At 37.2% G+C, this 21,933-nt stretch overlaps 1 protein-coding gene across 6 annotated transcripts in view; it reads right to left on the bottom strand.

Moving 5' to 3' along the window:
- Positions 1-16,212: 16,212 nt before the first annotated feature.
- The window catches only part of LOC107994173 (homeotic protein spalt-major), a 76,166-nt gene continuing 70,445 nt past the window's right edge, over positions 16,213-21,933 (bottom strand). For 3 of the 6 annotated variants that reach the window (XM_062076341.1, XM_062076340.1, XM_017050959.3), the window contains 2 exons: positions 21,620-21,793; positions 16,213-20,481 (listed from right to left, as the gene is read on the bottom strand). In XM_062076341.1, coding sequence (XP_061932325.1) covers positions 20,074-20,481; positions 21,620-21,793 — 582 coding nt within the window. In that variant the 3' untranslated portion in view covers positions 16,213-20,073. Of the gene's footprint in view, positions 20,530-21,619; positions 21,794-21,933 lie in introns of all 6 variants that reach the window. The other 3 variants (XM_062076342.1, XM_062076344.1, XM_062076343.1) reach the window with 2 other exon arrangements.

The following is a 21,933-nucleotide window of genomic DNA, read 5'->3' as shown; positions in this document are numbered from 1 at the left end:
ATCGGGTGTCTTTCCTCCTCTTCCTCTTCTTCCCCCTTTCTATTCGGTTCAAATTAACTTTCAGCTTTTTTCCTGCACGCGACAACCTTCGCTCGTTCGTCATGTTTTCGATACGCTCGACGATACTTAAGGGAGGCCCCCGACTCGAGACCGGCAGCAATCCGATAAACTTTCGCGGAAAGGAGGAAGCCTCCTTCGTTGTTGCACTCGTGCGACGTTGGTTAGAGAGAGGCATGTCTATGAGAAACTTTCAGCAAAACCGATGGAAGCGACTGTTTCATTCCATTTTTTTTCAAACTTGGAACGATTCGCGTTCGATATTTTACAGTTTCTTGGTTCAACGAGGTGGTTTTTGACTTTGGAGAAAGATGATTTTTATTTTAATACTGTTCGTGTAAATTGCTCGTCCCATTCGTCTTTTAGAGCTTGGAGTTGATATTTTCTTTTTTAATTGGTTGGCGACGTTTTAATTATAAATTATTAACGAGATCTGCGGTTCTTGGAATCCTTCGCGTCCTCGCTGATAATCTTTAATGTCTAAAACTTAGGATTTTTCATACCGATTTTTCACAATTCCAATAAGTTCAACGTAAGACAGATCTATGATTCACACTTATAACGGCTTCCATGAATTGTGAGTCGTCTCTATTCATTCGCCATTGCTCATATAATATCATCTAAACAGTTTACACGAGAACCTACTCTGATTAAAATTCTCGCACAAAACAATTGCAAATTTCTCGATCGAACAAATTCGATTATATTATAGAAAAAAAAAGTTCTTTTCATTCCCAATTAAAAATTACCTCCGATCACAACCCGTGACCCGATCGTATTGATCAAGAGGCGAAATCACGGCTGTGAAAACCGGTAACGCAAACCAGAGGGCAAGTAAAGTCGTAGGACACGATGGAGACCGTGATAAGGAACTGGAGGAAGCTCTGGAGGAATCGAGGGTCGGGGAAGAAAGAGGTTCTTCCCCGAGATAGATCGAGGAAGTCGGTCTTCGGCCTTATTACATCGTAAATTCCCTCTTAGTGATGGATAACATTAACCCATCGCCGACGACAAATTACTTAAACCCGGCCGAGATAGGGCCCAACCTCTGGAAACCTCTCGCCTCCTCTTTCGACGTGGACCAGTAAAACTCGAATCGATCCTCCCACACGAGGGACGATGGACTTCCGAAAGTCTGTCTCGTTTGAGAGGAAGTTTAAGAGGAAATTCTTCTGGTGTGGAATAGCACCGACACTTTGTCTTCTTAACCGAGAGGAGGGTCTATTAATCAAGCTACATATATATATACATATATATATATACGCAACGTTTAAGACACGAGACATTTTTCGTTGAAAGTTGTAGAATGTCTTGAACGAGTATGAGTAAAGGAAAGATGAATCGTTACCGGTTTTAAGGATTTCTTCCGGAAAATTTTGTGTTGGATAGCGTGTCTCTCGATCGTTCTACGAATCTTGATAATTTCTTTCGTTTCGCTTTCATCTATTTATTTTGAATTTATGAGAATATTTTTCTTGCGTGTTTCCACATATGAATTCAAAGTTCTCGTGTTTGTGGATGTTTTAGTAGCGAAGAATTGTCGAAGAATGATATCGATAGAATCACATGATATTTCAATTTCATTTCTTTTTTATCTCGTCGCTTTGTCCTTCAACTTCTAATACCATTGATTTAATTATTTTTACTTGGATATTTTTCTCAGAATTCCTTTTGATATCGTATCTATTCACTTTTTCATATGAAATTAATATCATCATATACGTAAATATAGCTCTTCTTTCACAATATTCATTTTATGGTGGAAATTCTAAATTTAGTAATCATTAAAATAATCATTATCAAAGTTTTACTGTAACAAACGTTTTGTATTTCGTAATACGATTTTTCTTTTTTCATCTCTAGATCGTAAAATGATCAATAACTTAGATTCTTCTCTAACTCTGTCACTGAAAACTAATGAATCGGAGATGAGCATGCGATTAACGGTTAATAAAATGGCAACATTAATATCTGTTGAATTACCATCTTCGTAATTATAGCAAAGCTATTTTGATAAAATTTACAAGATTCTCGTCTTAAGATACGGTCCATGGACACACGGGAATCTTACAAATTACTATTGGCCATTCTCGTGACATTGCATAAATGCAATTAAGTGTTCTATATCATTCTAGTGTAAATTCTACGCATTTTTTTTCGTTTCAAACACAAATTTCTAAAAAGCAAATAACGATACACGCGATACGTTTCACGAGAATGATGTTAGTTTGCGTATCTACGCGATACAGCTGGTGGAAAGAACATCACGACTGGATTATTTGTTGGCGGTATATAAGCCGGAACCTTACCAATTTTACGACGATAGTAGAAATTTTCAAATGTATTCCGAAGCGAGGTATTTTCCTCTTGGATTTAATAGGCATTGAATTGAATTAAATAAGGTTGAAAATTTTGAATATTAACAAAAACATTGAATATAACACTGAATTTGCATTACAATCAAGTTGAATCAGTTGCGATTTATACCTGAATTGTAGATGCTAAATTTTGTATACATCGTCAGAAACGTGGCCAACCGAAATGATTCGACTGAAAAAGCGTTAAATAAAGGGTGGATGACTAAAATAATAATTTTTCACCGATTAAGTGATCAATTTTGAAAATAATCGTTTTTTCTAAATCTTTATTGCACGAGATTAATAAAATATAGAAATTATTCGATACATAGATAAAATTCACAAAAAAAGTATTCGATGGTATAAATATCCTAATTAATAACATCGCGATACGAAGATGATGTCCTTTTAATTTGTATTTATCGACGATTGCCGGGGATGAAAAAGGGAGACTGATATCTTGACACGTAATCACGATGATTTATCATCGCTGAATCTTTAAAGGGCCAGTTTAACGATGCTGACCGGCTCATTAGAGCGTATTTTTTTACGATTCGAGTCGTAGATAAAATACACGTGGTTGCACGGAGTGTACATACGTACGTACACCCGAAACTGAAACATATGTTGCTGGATCCTCGTTAAATCGCGTGACGCATGAAAATTTTTCGAATTAATCTTTCGAGAATTTCATTACTGCCATGAAAAGGCATTTAACCGTACAGTTATGACGATGTGACAAGCTACGACGATCTTTGCAAGCTACTGTGCTTACTGCCGAATGGAAACAAATTTGTACGTTTGCCTTTGTACTAATTCTATTGTACGAATAATAATAACTCGAGCAATTTTCTTTCGTTAACCGAATTATTATTATTAAGTGAACGACGTGTATGGTAGTTAGGTTTTATCATTCTGGAGCATCCAGGAAATTATTTAAAATGGTATGTCAGTTAAACGATTGGGGGTTTCTCGTTTCGGTTTAAATTGTAAGAAAATTTATTTTCAAAACGGAGATCAAAGAGAGTTTGAAAAAAAAAAGAAAAATGTCAAATGTAATAACGTTAATAACGATAATTTTGCTTAAATGTACGTCAGATACGTTTTCGAATCAAACTCGTATAAGAATATAAATTTAAAATATAATCGGTGTTTATCGTTGTATTCGATTTTTGATAAATTAATGATTTAGATGCATTTCTTACTTGACTACGTACTTGAATTTTATTATCAATGATCTCCATCTCTGATTTAATTACGAATCGATGGATCCTTTATGCTTGCTCCGATAATCATAGATATAATATTGTTGTAATCCGGATTTAACATGATCGATAATAATCGTGGCTCGCCTAATCCGTGAATTATCGACATCTTGTGTCAAAAGTATATTTATCATGTGGTTATTTCGAATGAAGTAAAAGTTATTTGCATACAAATGCAGTGGACGATAGCTATTTTGATATTAATAAGATAAAATTTTCGATAGGGCGAAATTATTAAAATATCATTAAAATATATATATTTTTTAATTTTTGTACAAAATTTCAATTTAAAAGTCAATGTTTAAAATTCTTTTGTTTATAATTTTTTTTTAACAAAACAGAAAAATACCATCTTTCACGCTTCGTCTTCTTTCGTCACGTTGAATTTCAAACTTGATATTTGTCAGACGAGGGAAACGTATCAAATAACTAAACGAAGAAAAGTCCTATTATTCTTTCGCCATTGTAATTATATTTACGGATATAATGTTAATGGAAAACAGAGTTAAAATCGAATCCATCCACAATCTTCCCTTCCAAATATTATCTGAATAAAGTTTTGCATAATAAAGAATATAACGACCGTCCTTGCATTTCTGCAAAATAAATCCAATTCATAAATGTTACAATGAGAAAATTCGGCGCAACACTTCCGCGTTTAATTTTTTGTTCAACGTGTGCTCGGTGTGTAAAATGCATTTGACAACGGACATTTGCATTTTACAGAAATACAATTGACGAAACATTTAATATCGCAAACTGACTGCATGTATCATCATAAATTATACGCACGAAAATAACGAACATTTATCTTGTTTGCGAATTTTTAACACTGTACAATGAACGATATCAAAATCAAAATCAATGGGGATGAGAAGTAAAAAGAAAATTTTTGATGTACGATTGATATATTTTTTTTTTTATTTATTTCTGCCAATATTAATTCATTAATATCGATACAGGTTTTTTAAAATTTTCCAAAACAGCTGTAAAAATATTTTTAATACATCCTTAGTCTTTGGTTCTTTATACATCAAATTATTCATAAACGTTGAATTAACTCTTCTCAAAATAATATTATCAGTATATCAGCGAACTTATACATAACGAATAAATAGTCTTTAAAACTTGAATTTCCTTCTCGCATCCTCGAACGATAAAACTTTCCCTTACCATCTGCTATCTTTAAAACGCGGGAAACTTTGGCGAGATTTATACTTGAAATATTATTCTTCGCATAAGTTTACTTCATAATGGTTGAAGGGATTATTAAAAGCGGTTTACGAGAAGTTTTCCATTTTTCCACAGATTACCCGATCCTTGTTTCAATTAGTCCGCGATATAAAAATTTTCGTACACGTCTGGCACCACACGACCAGCTTTAATTACCCGTGATAAAGATTTTTCAAACGGATGTGCCACCGTGGAGAAACAAACATCGCATATTTCCTCGGATATTTTACAACGGTTTCATTGTGAAACAGTTTACTTTTTTACGATACACCTTTTCTACGAACGCAAATAATCCGACCCACGCGTTTAACGCGATGCACGTGATGCTTCGGGCTAATAACTCGCCGCTGAAAATGCGACACGTACTGCGACAGCCTTTTTAATATATGCACGTGATCGGGCAGCACGTTTCTCGAATCTAGAAATCAATTTTTTCAATTCCGCATCCGATTTTTCCTGTTTCATTCGTTTCGAATCCTATATAGATTTTAGAAATATAGATTTTAATCATATTCCTCGTGAAACACTCGTTTTCATTATCTAGATACTGGATCCCACAAACAATTCTTCTCCAATTCCGTCAATGTTATCGTCAGTAACAGAGATTCATCGTCGCCGTTTCCTATCTATCGCTCCAATATATCTATACGTGGAGGCACGCAAGGGACATTTGTTCCAGAAAACGAGAGTCCCTAACACAACGTCAGATGTCGCTTCGAAGTGAACGTTAATTATACCCGCGCGCCATACAGATGTCGTTGGTGTTCGACTCGAGGCTATTCCCACGAATGCAATAGAGGGAGGGATTTCTGCGTGTGAAAAGACGTTTCGTCCTTTGGAACGAGGACACTGATAGGAACGAGGAAGAAGAAGAAGAAAAAGAGAGGGAGGAGGAACGCGGAGTTGGAAGCTCTCGATCTCGTTAGGAGTGAGCGTTCGAACGCGACCGTTCATTTGCTACGGCAGATCGGCTCTGATAAGTATGGTGGGCCAGCCGCAGCGTCATATCTCGCGAAAGTTCGATAACGATCTTTTCCTGCAGCCATGCGCTTCGATACAATGCAAACTTAATTAAATAGAACGCTGTCGTCGCCGTTCTCTCCGACCAACTCTTCTCTCCGCCTCCACACGGAATCTCCTCTAACAAAAAGCGAATGGATTTCGCACGGGGAGGAACACAATACTGGGTGCCGCGAGAAGATAGCGCTTAGTATCGGGTGGAATCGCGTTCCGTTTCAGAAACTGGCGAGCAACGAGGACATTTGTTTGAAATTGGAAATGGCAAGGCAATTTATATAAGCTTCTCGACGCCATCTTCTTCTTCTTCTTCTTCTTCCTCAACTTGCCGCAAATGATACGCTGTTGCAACGATTCTATGGATCCTGTTGCGCCTTCTTCGACGCGAACAGTTGTTTGAGATGTGTTTTGTAGGCAAGGAAGTTTCTTTTAGCGATATACGAAATAAACAGTCTCATAAATCTAACGATCAACCGCGTTACATACATAAAATTCGATCCAAAAATTTGTCATAACTAGAGGGAGGCAAAGATAGCTATAGTACCAGAGGTATTCAGAGGAGGAAACAACAACAACGTTTCCGTGACAATTAATCGTGGACGAAATGGCAGGGAGCAGAGGGCGCAAGAAAGGCCGACTGGGAGAGAACATCTTGACACAGCCTCGGAGGCATGTCGCGCGCGGCCACTCGATTCATACGTGGTTCACAGAGCCTGTTAATTACCGGTGACCAAGCGGCGTCGAGTGGCTAACCGTTATGCTCGCTCCTCCCTGAATTGCTAGTTCGATGCAAATCACTCGTGCCCCGTCGTCTTGCCGCCACGAATTCAGCACAATTCCGTGGCGAGGAGAACGTCTGTTCTCTACAGTCGCTGCACCTGCCATCGGTGGTTGCCGCCACCGTTGATGAATCGATGCGAGAGAAGATTGTAAATCAAATCTCTCTCTCTCTCTCTGAAGATTAAGGCGAGAGATGACGTTCGATGACGTCGAGATTTTGTATTCACGGTAGTTCGTCAGGAATGTATCAGTTTCGAAAGTTGGATAGTTTAGAGAGATGGTGGTTTAAATATTCTTTTCTATAAATAATATATTTTTCCTGATCTTTATTTATATGTCCAAAGTATGGATTAACCGTTAATTATTTATAATATCTTAGTTTACAATGGTAAATATGCAGCTCGTGACCTCTGATTCGAAACTTCGAGTTCGAATCGAAGCTGAAACTCTTGGTCCTTTGATTGTTGCATGGATCCGGCCCGCATGGATGCGATGTTCAAACTATCATGTTGGTGCGGGGTCGTTGGGGGAGAGTTGCAACTGATAGGATATTATTGTTTGCGTTTGGGCAGAGTTGCAAATATAATACACAGTCGCGAAATTGTGGAATATTCGAACGAGTTAAATATTCGATTAAAGATTAAAGAAACTAAAAGGGATCGATAAAGCCGTATACTCCTTTACGTGTATTTAATTTGCATGCAATTTTTGCATCAAATGTGTGCATAATTTCGCATCAATCAGACCGTTTATTTTTTTTCTTTCCTTCTTTCCTTCTTTTCTATATAATCTTCCGCGTGTTTCTTTTTCGTATGCATAATTTAGCCTGTGACTTGCTGATCTTTGCAATCGATAGGATAGCCCCCTAGATACACGTATAAGTAAACAAATGTAAATTTGAAAGGGTTCTCCGATGTCCAAGAAACCTCCCCTCATAATACTGAAACATCTCGGGTTACCAGTTTGAAGAGGGATTATGGAGGATCAGAATCTAACCTTCTGCTATAAACCGTAAGATACCCTGCTCCTGTGCAATTAAATCCGCGGATCGATACTCGGGCCCGGAAAATAATTTCTCACCGGTAAAACGATCTGATTCGGTGACTGGTTCTGACGAGGGTGGAACGTGTGTACAAACTTCAGCTTCAAATTTCACTTAGTGTGTGGAACCTTGAACGAATATTTAAGGATTTAACATCGGCAAATTTTTCTGTATCTTCCTTCTTCTTGAAATAAAAAAAAAGATGTTAGTTACGTGATTACATCTTCACTCCTCGATATAGAAAAATCGAGTATATTACGTAGAATTTTCTTTCCGGTTGGAAATTTTTCACATCCATCGATATTGTCCAACAATTCCATCTTCTAATTAATTCTCGAGTATTTTTCAACCTGGATTCATCCAACGATTGTTCTTTTTTCCAACATCATAGAAAATGGCTCGACCACCGTTCGACGATCCGATACCTGTTTTTCGATTGCGTTTCACGATGGATGTTATTGGTCCACGTGGAATAGATCCACGGATTACCGAGTCAAAATTATAATGGAACAGGTGGCGGCCGGTTCACCTTGAACACCCGTATCCCGACTATTCGTTTCGGCCAAAAATCGACGAAAAAAACTTAGCTTCGACTTCACTTCATACGCAATCTTCTCCAAGCGGGTATGATTTTCGATGTTACGGTTTCCACGCACCTGCAATCTTCCGCCCATTTTCGCCAATGATAGATACTTACGAAAAACACGTAATAACTCTGACGTACACGCACTCGTTGATGGATCATCCATCCACGAGTTGTTATACGGTAGAACGTGAGAAAGAATTAAATATAATTACTTAGAAATATTCTAATGATTTATCGAGCTTGCTTTCAATGTTTTCAATAACATTTTTCATGTTATCGTGTAACGAAAGAGTGATCGATGAAGACAACACGATAAAAATAAGACGCACCGAAATTAAAGAGATTACGAAAATGATTCGAAGGAAAGAAAAGAAGACGGAATATATAAAACAAAGGGAAACATACTTTCATTAAGGAAGAAGGAAGTAAAGGAAGATGCGGTTAGGGAAATTTAATTTTAAATTTGCCCAAAATTATTCCAAAGACATTTTCTACCCTTGTCAATAATTCCATTATCAATTTTTTTCTTTTTCTATTGGTCATTAGAAAATCTCTAGACTCAAAATCTTCTTTCATGGCCGAGCATTATTTCATCTTCCATTCGTCTTGTTCGATATTCGAGAATTTCGTTCTAGCAGGGATCGTGTCAGCGATCATCGAGATACGTAGGCTTAAGGGTAATTAAAAAATGTGCAGCGGGCAAAATAGCAGTGGGGTGCAAATAACATCGCGTGGTTCTTCGAATTTCATCAAGGGGATATCCCTTCACGCGAGGTTTCGAAGATAATCGTCTTACTCTGCGAGGGAACGTGTCCTCAAGATAAGAGGATCTTCTTGCATGCAGTTGGATTAGGTGGCTCCAGAAGCGGCAAATCTCGGCATTATGGAAACCCAAGATGCTATAATTTCCATTGGGCGTTCCTCCTCTCTAAATCATATTCCATAAACGCGATAACTAGTCGATCGCCAAACGGGGGAGCCTCTTTAACAATTTGGATAATGATGTTTTTTTTAAACAAATGTATTTCGGATTTAAATTTAGTAAAAAAATTGGAAATTTGTAATTATACTTAAAAGATTGACGAATAAAATATAGAATTTAATTTTAAGAAACAAATTATTGAAAGATGTGTTAAAATTTTAATGCTTGACCGGGGGAAAGTTAAAAATAACGCGATTTATTAAATTCATTATATTTATCATATTTACAATACCGGTTAGGAAAATTTCGAGATAATTGGAATAAAAATTGGAATTAAAATGCAATTAAAATGACGAAAATATTTATCATCTAAGAGGTAATTTTTTCGAACCTCCTCTCGAACCACGTAACGTATCGGCGATCACGTTGCATCAACCTCGTAAAAATCGAGATAAAACTCCGAGCCTGATACTTTTAACGCGAAAATATCGGACGGTAGATCGACATAAAATTTGTTTCGTGTCATCCGAGGGCCGTTAAGAAGACAAAATTGCGAGAATCTGATGAGTGGGCAACACGTTCCAATTTCTCGACACCCCGATTTCCCGCACTTTAGGATCGTTAACCAGGCCAAATTAGTCCAATATAAATTCCGGAAAATGAATATAACGATCGAATATATCGGACGAGAGGCAAATTTATATATATATCGATCATTATTTTCGATCTCTTCCCTCCCTTCCCGCATAAATTGCCCTGCCCCCTCCCTCTCCCTGCATAAATCGACCGATCATGCGTGTCCCTCTCCCCCAACGAACAACAACAACAACAACGGTTACACGGAATTAATTTCTCTTCTCATTCGGCAGAAGAAAATACACTCTCTGATGAAGTAATAACGAAAGTAGGACGGACCCGTGTTGATACGAGCCATGGACCACGGTTTCCATGCAAATCAGTTACCAACTTGCCAACTTTCGCGTGCTAATAGTTGTACCTTTGCCACCTACTAATTATGGAAATTTCGTCCATGCTTGTGTACATGTGCGTACCTCGTTCCATTCTTTTCGAACGATCCATTCGAAGGCTACAGAGATTACAGGTTACACGCGCTTTTACAATCCCTTTCACAGACTTTCCCCACTTCTCCTCACCCAATCGTTGCTTTTTGCTCGGTATAACGTTCATACATCGCACGAGTCGCGATTATTGCGGGAGGGGGTAGATTTCGATAAGGAAAATTGCTAATAATAATTGCGAATGCCTTTTCGAGCCTCCGTTGTGTAGCCGATAACTTGAGAGATTCGATTCAAGAGATTATATTACATATATATATAAAATGCTTAGAAGATATGACGAATGTGTTTCGATAATTGCCGTGGAATTTGGAAAAATTTTCGAGTTGTGGATCTTTCGCGATAATAGATTTAAACGAGCAATGTAATGAAATCACTTGAACAGTTTAGTTCTTAAGAATTTTTGCAGAAAGTGAAGAAAACAAGGATTCGGAAGGATGTCTTTTTATACTGGAGGATCGTCGAAAATGGTGGCGGTCACTCGAAGGAAGACTGTTTCCACCGATCGAAGATACAATGCCGCGTTATAATGTCGTGGAAGTAAGCACGGCCGAGCAAAAGATCGTATAATATTACCGTAAAACACCCGTTACCTGTTCACCACGTAACTTCCACGTCCCTTAAATCATGAAGGCACCATCCGATACACACAATCGTGTCGCTGCATTATCGCTGCTACTATTTGTATCCGTTTAGACGAGAAAATTGCTTCGATTACCAGGATTCGACTCACGATTCGGCCTGGCCCCGGTGACGGAGGACGTTTTATCGGTAATAATGCCTCCCGGTTTTATAGTGACACGCTGTTTTATACTTTTCGTGACTCGTAAATTTCAGCAACGGCTTTATCGTTTAATATCGCTTCGTGAATCTTGCGGGAGAGAGAGGGAGACGCGAGCCATCCTGTCCCCTCGGCTGTTCAGGTAATTTATCAATCGAGGAGAGGTTAAACAGTTCGAAGCAGTTCGAGGATTTCGTGTATCGAGCGCGGACAAATGGAGGGGTTTTCGAGCTACTGTTTTCTTACACGATTTGTTGGATTGATTTAGAAAAATCTTTGACATATACTTCCTTTACGCCAAATTGGCACTTTCAATTTCCAAATTTCTAAAAAAGAATCTTTAAATCTCCCTCTTCTAGAAGAGAAAAACTTAATCATCCCAAATACAATGAAGCTTCATCTCGATCGATCGAGCAACGATCAAGTACATATCGAAACCGATTCGTATATACATCAATGAACGGAGAGCAGCCCTCTCCTGTCCCTCCAACAAAGGCTGCAGGAATGAATGAACCGCGAAAGCAGAGTTTCCAAGTTGGTCCAAGCTCGGCCAGATACCGATAACGAGGCGAAATATAGCGAGTGGAGAGGATGACGCGAGAGAGAGAGGGAGATTGCTATAGAATAAGGGACGAAGATAGGACAGAGCTGGGGTGTTCCTCTGTGGGTGGAAAAATGCGGAGCCCGTGCAATTACAGCGTCTTTGCCTCGGCTGAAGATCGTACGGGTTATCAGCCACGTGTGTGGCAATAGCCGAAGGCCCCTATCGGCCGTGTCCTACGCTATATTTCTTTTGTGCCGGCAATCTATGGAAACGAGGGGATCACAATGGGTGCTTGAAAGTAATTCTAATAGGCCCCGCGATAGGCCGGGACCGTTCAAGGCTTAATCTACGGCTGCGGAAACTTAGTCACGCGTACTTACGTAGACACGTAGTAATACTTATGTAACCCGATGCAACGTAGAATTATTTCGTGGATGTGTGAGCCAGGCTACGTTGTGGTTATTTGATTCACTTGATTTGTTTGTTGGAACATCGTGTTCTCTGATTAGCCGCGTAGGGGTAACAATGAAAGTTAAAATTAAAATTTCTTTTATCGAATAATAACTCGCTCAATTCGTGAGAGTTTATTGTATTTTAAATATGGAGCTATTTGTTCTTCGCTTTCGTCTTTCATCCCGATTGAAAAGGTCGAGATTAAAATTTCTTTTCCTCGCGTTTTATTCGATATTGAGTTCGAATCGTGAAATCGAACGTGAAAGTTTACGTTTTTTTTTTTTATCGTATTTTAAATATGGATATCTTAAAGTCGTTTTCCAAGTATTGCCTTGTATTGGCAGCGTGTTGTTCTCTTATCGAATGAAAATTCCACTTCTTTTGCGCTGACCACTAACGTGTACAAAGGAAGTAAATTTAAATTCCAACAAATTGAACCGAAATCGACTTGGTTACAACCTCAAAGGGGAAATTTATCTATGTATAACAGGCGTGTGATGCCGCTTTGTAGTAAAACATTGCGCAAGAAAACCGATCCTGAAAGCCTTGCGCTGTTTCCAACCGGACCCCAGCAATTGAACCCCGCGACGACGACGACGACGAAGACGACGACGACGATTTGAATTCGATTGTTACTCCTTCGATATGTCTTCGCCGCTGGTACACGGTCCAGGTTCGATTGTACTTTGTTTGCCTGTTCCCTTGTATCCAGAGCACACGAGCTAATGTATTCTGAAAGCAATCATTGCGGTGCCTTGTTGTATGTAAATCGCCGCCCCTGACGGAGATAGATTGTTTGAGACAGTTTACTACGCCGTCATCGTTCCAAAATAGATCCTCTTACCGAATTCTTTGTATTGTCTACCTTTATTATATATCCTGCCGAAGCTAATTCGAGCTTCCCCAACAAATTCCCCTTAAAGGATATCTATTTTCACCTGTCGCGATCGTTGAACTTTATATTTAATTGATGAGAAAAATACACAAGGAGATATTTATCTTTCGAGAGAACGCTCACATTATCACGATGATTGGTTCACGAATTTCTCTCAGATAACGATGTCAAGAACGTGGACCAAATATTTTTTTTTAATCTCCACATCCAAGAGAATCCAAAAATTAAAATTTCGATTAATTTATAATAATAACAACTGTAATCTCTCCACTTTTATCCATCTTGCATAAACGTTGTTCCTTCCTCGACGAAGGAAAGTATCGAACTCTATCAAAGGGAGCTCGTCAAAGTGATCGTTCTTCGTTTCCGTTGGCAAATAAATCAACGTTGGCATCGTTCAGCATCCAGTTGCAAAGATCGATGATGGAACGACAGGTCGATGCACGAGCGTCGTTACGCCAAGTTTTTAAAACGAAACGTCGATGCGGCGGTCCGCCGCGATCGTTAAAGTATTTTCTTCTGGCTGGCAAAGGTGTGGCAAATAATAAGCATTCCCGCTGCACGCACGTACTCTGGTTATACAACGATAATAGAGAAATTGGATAATTTTAAGCATGAGTGGAAGTCGGGATCACGGGCGACAACACGTACGGTTCCGGTTCAACAAACAGTTGCACGCACGCACTCGCGATCGTTCCCTCGATCGCTCTTTCGAAACTTTCCAATCGCGATACGACTGTCAATCACGAAATGGTAGGAGAACCGTCGGTCAAAAGGGTCGCTGGGCGCGCGCGCGCGCTTTCGAAATTGGCGGGCTTTTATATATCGCGTCGAAACGGGTCTTTAATGTCGTCGTTCGGGTTATTCAAGCGTTCTGAATCGCGATGGAACGGGAAAACCTCTTGTCTTCGCTTGTCGAATCGTTTCATTCTCGAGCTCGTACGAATTTAAATAATACGAAAGGTTTTATCGACATTCGAATTGAAATATCCTTTCTGTATGATTATTCCGATCAAAGTCGTGTCGTTTTATCCTCGAATAGCTCGAGTTGGAGAGATCTAAGGTATTAATTTATTGTACTTTTGATTGAATCAATGTATTCGTGAAAGGAAAGAAAAAGAAGAGTAAACAATAAGGAATGACATTTCTCTTGTTTCTGGATTGAGTTAAATCTAGGGATAAGATTCAAATCATTTCGTTATTTCATTTCACGTAATTGTTTATTACTCCTTTTTTTGTAGATTTATAACCCATAAACATATCATATATCATATATTTATGATATTTATATTATCACATATCTTTGTTTCACGCATTCTTTCTTCTAATGTTTCCTGAAAAAATATTTGAGAATTTGATAATTTAAAAATATATAACTTATAACTTATGATGAAATAGTTTGATACTAATATTTTGCCATTGTTCATTTCTAATGTAAATTTTTTGTCTAAATTTAATTGCAATCGTTGATTTTAAAATATATCGTCTATATCATTGATATTCATCTTTTAAATATACATAATGAGCAATAATTTGAGAAGATTTGATTAAAATTTGATTAAACCATTCGATTTATTTTATTTTGCCACCATTTTGCCATGTCTTTTTTGTGGCAAGATTTCGTACTTTGTACATCATATTCTAATTTAAACTCAAAAGATAAATGCTTTATATTGTGTGCTTATTATACCTTCAGACGATATCGTAATTTTAACGTAAAAATTATCAAATGAAATAGATCTATAGATGCAGAATTAACATATGCAGAGTTAGAATATGCAGAATTATTATCCTAGATGATATACAAAATAGATTGATTATTTTATAATCATTTTTCCTATAATATTTAGAATATTTTAATTATAAATTGAAAATCGGTACTATAAAAATATACTTTTAATTTTATTCTCCAAAAATATAAAAGGTATACATATTCAATTTTATAAATTAAAATTGCATTTACGAATTTTATGTTTAAAAAAATATATTTTATTCACAAATGTTTAAAATTTATTTATTCGTATTTTATTTTATTTGCTAGTATGGTTATATTTTATCATTATTATGGACAGATGGAAAGTTGCTGCGTCAATATGTTATCTGTAAATGATAAGTCATTTTTTGGAATAAATGAATTACTTTCTAATGGTATTAATCTGAAACAGATGAATCGAAACTATAAAATATTAATTAAACTTTAAGAATACAGAAAGTAAATTTTATACACTTATTATGATATAATATTAATTTTAAATTACTAAAATATATATATTTATGATGAAAATAAGAGCTAGAATTCATTAAGATTTTTAATCGATAAGTTAAATAATGATTAATTACAAATTAATATTAATTTTGAACGCGTATGTCATAACGTGTAAATTGAAAGAAACAAGGAAAGTAAATAATAAAAGAAGGATGGAAATAGCATAAAAATATTGAAATCAGCGCCATCTCTAGTGTGCCGCAAATGAAACAGAATTGACAAGGAAAGCAAATAATGCGAGAAAGATGGAAATAGAATAAAAGCGACTACTAGCGCCATCTCTCGAGTACTGAAAACATTCGTGAATCTAAAAATACTCGAGAGATGGCGCCAGTAACTAAATTTTATTATATCTCTGTCATTTTTCCACCGTTTGTTCTCTTTGTCTGTAGTATCTACGGCACTCCAGAGATGGCGCTCAATGTACAATTTTTAACTTATCTCTATCCTTCTTTCACTATTTGCTTTTCTTGTCTATAATTATCTCTACGAATTTATGCGCTCGATTTCTGATTAGTTTTATTGCATCGTTATTCAACTTATTGATTAAAAATCTTAACAGAATTTATTTAATATTCAATTTTATATATATTTTATATACGTATTATAAATTATTATATTACTAAAATATAAATTTAAAAATTTAAAAATCATTATATGATGTCATTTATTGTTAAAATTAATAAATCATCTCTGAGTGGAGATTATTGCAAAATTATAACATCTCGGATATCGCGTGATTTAACATATTCGATCGAGATTAGAATTACAGAACAATGAAAGACACACTTTTTTTAATTTCTTAATTTAAACCTATGATAAGATTAATCATATGTTTCAAGAATATTCGTATAATTCAAATGAAAATTACATTTAACGGAATAAATTAATATAATATATTCATTTATCAGAACGAAAATGAAAACAGCCAATACAAATAGTCCTCATAATAATTGTTTATTGTTGAAGTGATATAGATATAATGATCCGTAACGTAATTTAACTACAATGAGACAGGTTTCGCAACTAGCAAGAATCATGTTTATACATAGATTATACAATATGTACAGAAAAACCTAAGATCGTACAAGCAATACTTTGTTTTGGACAACTTCACAGGACTTGCAATCGGGGAATAGCTGCCAGCCTTTCCGTGCTCCCTTTCCCATCTTTTTCGTCTATTCTATAGTTAAAAACGATCATTGCGCATGAGCGCGAAAACCCGCGCTTTTCGAACGTGTAAACGTTCCACTTAACTTACGAAACATTTTTTTTTTTTTTTAATAGCACACTAACGATTTACATCGATTTCTCTATCCCGACATCGTTCGCCATTATACTTAATCGCATGTTTGTTATTTACAACAGTATTTATATACACGCATACATATATGTATACGATCGTCGTTCTTGGAGGAAACTTTTGATTTTTTTTTCTTTTTCTTTTTTCTTTTTTTTTCTTTTTTTCTTTTTCCTTTTCTAAAAACTACCTTTTAGACTCTCGAACGCTCTCTCCTAGCATTGGATGCATCACTTCTTTTTCTTCCTTTTCTCTTATTTTTTTCTCTCTTTCCTTTTTTTTTTTTTTTTTTTTTTATATACCTCGGATTTACAATTTCAATTTCTTTACTCTCTCTCCCATTTTTCTATTTTTCTTTTCATTTCATCCCTTGGCTGAATCAAAAATCGAACTGTTCCACCTCTTTAAAAGATTGTAATTGTCGCAACTATTTTTTTTTTTTTTTGTTTTGTCTTTTTTTTTTCCCTTATTGTTCCTGTTTCAGTTCTGGTTTACTTTTACAAAATGAACGGATAACCGTCGCACAGATATAACAATATGTTTGTCGATATGCATCTCGATGAATCGATTCGTAAAAAAAGAAATACCGCTATTGGTGTGGATTCAATTTCTCTTGAATCACTATTGTGATCAAACTTTATTCTCGTACGATGTATTTTTAAGACGTATGTACGAATGCTTAAAAATATTCGTACCCTTTATTCGATGTGTACATCACTTTGAGCTATCTATTTTGCACACTCGTCGTACAAAATTGTTCACTTTATTTCTTACGATTGAAGACATCGGATACTACTATTTGTTTCTTTTCAATCCATCGATACAATCGTATCGATCCTATTTTTCAATATCGAAAACTTGAATGATATGGATATGAATTTTTTTTTATATAATTCTTCATTACCTTTTATTTCAAAATAAAAATTAATTTTTAAATTACAACTATCGATATTATTTCCAATTTCTATATTTTGATTAAATCGAAACAGATTTCGTTATCAATTAAATTTATATATCTGATGTCTTCGATCGTTAAGATGAATCCTTTTTTTTTCGACATTTTTTGATTGACACAAAGCCACCGTCGAGATCGAAAACACCGTGGTTTCTGTCATTTTTCGCATTAGAGTCCTCGAATCGACGGAGCTCTTTAGAAGTTACCCCTAAGCTAAAGTTAAAAATTAGATAAATTACGGTAAAGTGCTTACTGGACACACGTATGCTGCTATCTGTTACTTTTTACACGTTTTCTTTTTACACATGCGTATCGTATCTCGCCTATTATTATTTTTATTTATTTCTATTTATTTATTCAGTTATTTATTTATTTATTTATTTACCTTTCGTTTCGCATTTCATGATTAAACGTGAGAACATACAGGAAAGCCATTATTACACGAGAGTATTACTTTTTCGAGTATGAACGAATGTGATCGATTGCACAGTCCACGATGCATGCACCTTCAATCAACGTTATTCTCAGATTCTCAAACGCGCGACAACGATAATGCGATTCAAATTATTCCTTCGAGATATTATTCATTTGTTACTCCTTAAGAATAAAATTTGTATAAAATCGATAATAACGGATATTATTATCGTATTCGAACCCGTGATTATTTTTGATTTCGATTTCCATTAATTGATAATAACGAATAAATCTTTAAACGAATGATTTTACGTCATACAATGACTCCCCTCGCTTCAGTTTATCGTACGATTCATCGAATTTTATTTATTCGGTTGAATTTACTATTTGAAAATCAATAAATGCGCATTTTTATACGATGTTTTATACACGAGATATAAAAATTTCCGTAAAATTCGAAGATTTTCGCGATCGGAAAACAAATTCTACATTGATCGTAATTTAGAAACAAACGCGAGGGAAGTCGATTTCTCTTTTATAAGGAAGGAAAATTTAGTATTAAAAAATAAAATAAACGGAAGAAAGAAACATAAAAGAAACAGAAGAAAGAAAAATTTCCTCCACTCCATACACAACATGCATACACGTCGGATTAACATCGCATCGAGAGTTAAACGAACAACGATGCATTTGAAAACGAATCGAGGATTCGATCTAGGAAGAGACACGAGATCGATGGGTATATCGGGGAACACAAATAGACGTTGGCTGTCTTTCCGTATAAAATAACGACGGGACACGGTTCGTGCTGTACATCGAGTGTAAATAATAATACTATGATACAAAGTATAAGTACATTGGTTTAAATGATTGCAGGCTGCTCCTCTCATATCACAGCGAGGGCGCTGCCGGGCCCGCTTGAAAAACATCTAAAAAACCACCTTCTTCTTGGAGAAAAAACGAAAAAAAAAAAAAAAGAAAGCGACGCACGTGCATACAATTCGCGCCATTCACCCTTCGCCATCAATATAATATATATATATATATATATATGTCATCACCTTTCTTTCTTTCTTTTTTCTCTCTTTCTCTCTCTCTTTCTTTCTTTATTTATTTATATATATATATGTATATATTTATACCTCTCGTGTACGAAATATAACGTGTACGATCGTATTTACCTCGAAAAACGTTCTTCTCGTTCTCATCAATGACGACGCGGAGACAAATGCCAAGTAGTTAAATGCCAAAAGTGGTCGGACCCGAGGTGTAAATTTTTAAAAGCGGCATCAAACATCTTACAAACGATACACGCATACCGCTGCCGAAAGTATATAAATATCGCGCCCGAGAACGCGGAGAGAGGTTCGAGATTATCCGATCACACGGTATACTCCGTCCAAATAATAATAATAATAATAAGAATAAGAATAAGAAGAAGAATAATAATAGTAATAATAATAATAATAATAATAATTAATTAATTATAATAATAATAATAATGTACGATATACCTAGGAGTGAGGTGACCATCACTGTCGCGCATGGACGGTCAGAGTTATGGAGGGCCGGCGTTGTGGCGCCACGTGTCTTGCGGCCGTGCGAAAGGGGGGCTCAGTCTAGGCGTCACATCCGCCGGTACCTCGTGCGAAAGCACGTGTCGCGGGGGTGGGGAGGGAGGAGAGTTCCGAAAACGGACCACATTGGCCAGAAACAAGGGTACAGATACGGCGAACAGACCGACCATCTCTTGCTCTGGGGAGGGGGCGAAGGGGGGGGAGAGAGAGATCCTCTCTCGAACGCGTTTAAGACTAGTGTGACAATAGGAACATGGTATCTGCTCTGGCTCTGGGGGGATCAAGAAGGATATGTCGTCGGACGTTCGGTTCCCGAGTCTTTGGGCTCGCGAAATGCACTGAAAACCAACACTACTACTGCCTCCGGCTCCTTCGTCAACGTTTCCCTTTCCTCTTTCCTTACTCTTCTCTCTCTCTCTCTCTCTTTCTCTCTTTCTCTATCTCTCTCTCTCTACTTATGTCTCGTCTGTAACAGCCAGGACGGAGTTCAATCGCCGAAAACGTGAAGCCTCGAGAAAGAAGGGTATTCGTTATCGGTGGTGTTTAACGAGGTTCACGTGGCCAGTCCCTCACCCCTGGCCGCGGGGGGTGGCGGAAGTCGAGCGGATGGCGGTGTCGAGTTCCCTTCCGACCTGGCGGGCGGTTCTCGGTCGAAGTGGTGCTGAAGAGCGTCACCCGTCCACGAGGACACGTTGGCGCTGTTCTGATTGCTCCCGTTGGAGCCTGGCGTGCCGGGCGAGTGGGAGGGCGACGGTGTCTGGAAGAGCATGGATCCGGATGGAATGGAGGATTTGCCGTCGAGCAGCGACGGCCCGTTGCTGGACGCCGCCATTGGCTGCTTGTCCAGTGGGAATCCGGCGCCGGCAGCGTACACGGAGCCGAACAATCCCGCGTATTTGCCTGCGGCCACCGAGTGGCTCGGTAACCCGTTGTTACTCTGTATCACCGAGATCTCGTTCAGCTGTAAGTAATGCAGGCCGACTGGTTAGCTTTATTGGGAGGCAATTACCTACAAAAACGAAAGAAAAGAATAAATCGTTAAGGGCGTTAGGGCATGCTGGATTTTCCCGCTCTGCCTGACGGCGACGGGTTAACCGCCTTTCGATACCTTTCGTGGGGGAGGACGGCTTTATCTGTCTGATTAGGGGAGGGAGGATGGGAGTGGGGGGAGGTCTTGACGATTTATGTAAATTGAGGTTTGATCGTTTGCCTTTATCTTTGTTTAGGTGGGTTTGGGTAATGCGGGAGATGATAAAAGTTGATCAATTGCCACTATTTTAAGTGTTTTTTGTTCGTTTTATGAAGAGAACGTATTATTCATAGGAGGTGTAAATTAAATATAGAATACAGCAACGTTGCTTTTGTTTGAACAATTAAGTTAAAAATATTTTTATTTGTTTAATAACACGATAATTAATATATGGAAGATTTGTTAGAAAGATTAAAAAATACGAATATTTTAGCATATTATAAATATATTATATATATATGCACTGTAGTATGCCTTCCTTGAGAATGGATAGTTGAAATAATCAAATATTATTTTAAAACCAATTAAATTGATTATATACTCGACTTCTTTTTTTAAAATACTCATTTTATCTCGAACTTAAAAAAATTTTAAACTCTATTCTTTTTACTTCGGAACTGAAACAATTAGAATTATATCGGTTTAAAAATTGGGTCAGAGATTAGCAAATATACTGACATTACTTTGAAAAAAGCATACTTCGAATCATCATAAACAGTATTTACTTTAAAAAAAAACGAGAAAAATATATATCATCGAATATATAATAAATAAAAATATACAATCCAATTCTGAAGCTCGTTATCGAAATCTCGATATCTCAAAATTTGTAAAATCGATGCTTCATCCTATTTTGTCATGAGATTACAATTTCATCGAGAATCGAAATTGCTCAACAATTGCGTGCAATTTTCCTTGCATGGATCAATTTCATCCTCGATTAAACCTCTCAAATTCGCGAATGAACGAACGACTGAACTGAATAATATAAAGGAGATAAATATGAAATTAAACACGATCGATAGTCGGGGAAACGACTCGATTAATTTCAAGATGCACAACCACTCACTTTCTGCTGTACTCCGTTAAGGAATGGCGCGGGTAGATAGGGATAGAAAAGATCCGGCCGTCGCTGGAGGAACTCCGAGTCCTTGGGGGTGATGGGTAGGGGAGGCAGATCCAGGGACATTCGACGGCCTCGTCGGGAAGCTCCGTTGGTCCACATATGCGTGCCCATGTGCACCTGCGGATCAAAAGAACCGTGTGCGTTTGGTCAAATCGGCTCCACCAGGTGTGTATGTGTGTGCGTGTGTCGTACGTATGTGTCGCTGATCTTTCATCGAGCTTGCGATCATACTTCGTAATACCTTCACGTTTTGTACG

This window comes from Apis cerana, linkage group LG6 (genome assembly GCF_029169275.1).
Source record: "Apis cerana isolate GH-2021 linkage group LG6, AcerK_1.0, whole genome shotgun sequence".
Lineage (NCBI taxonomy): Eukaryota > Metazoa > Arthropoda > Insecta > Hymenoptera > Apidae > Apis > Apis cerana.
The sequence above is the reverse complement of the archived record's forward strand: the minus strand, read 5'-3'. Positions and strand labels throughout refer to the sequence as shown.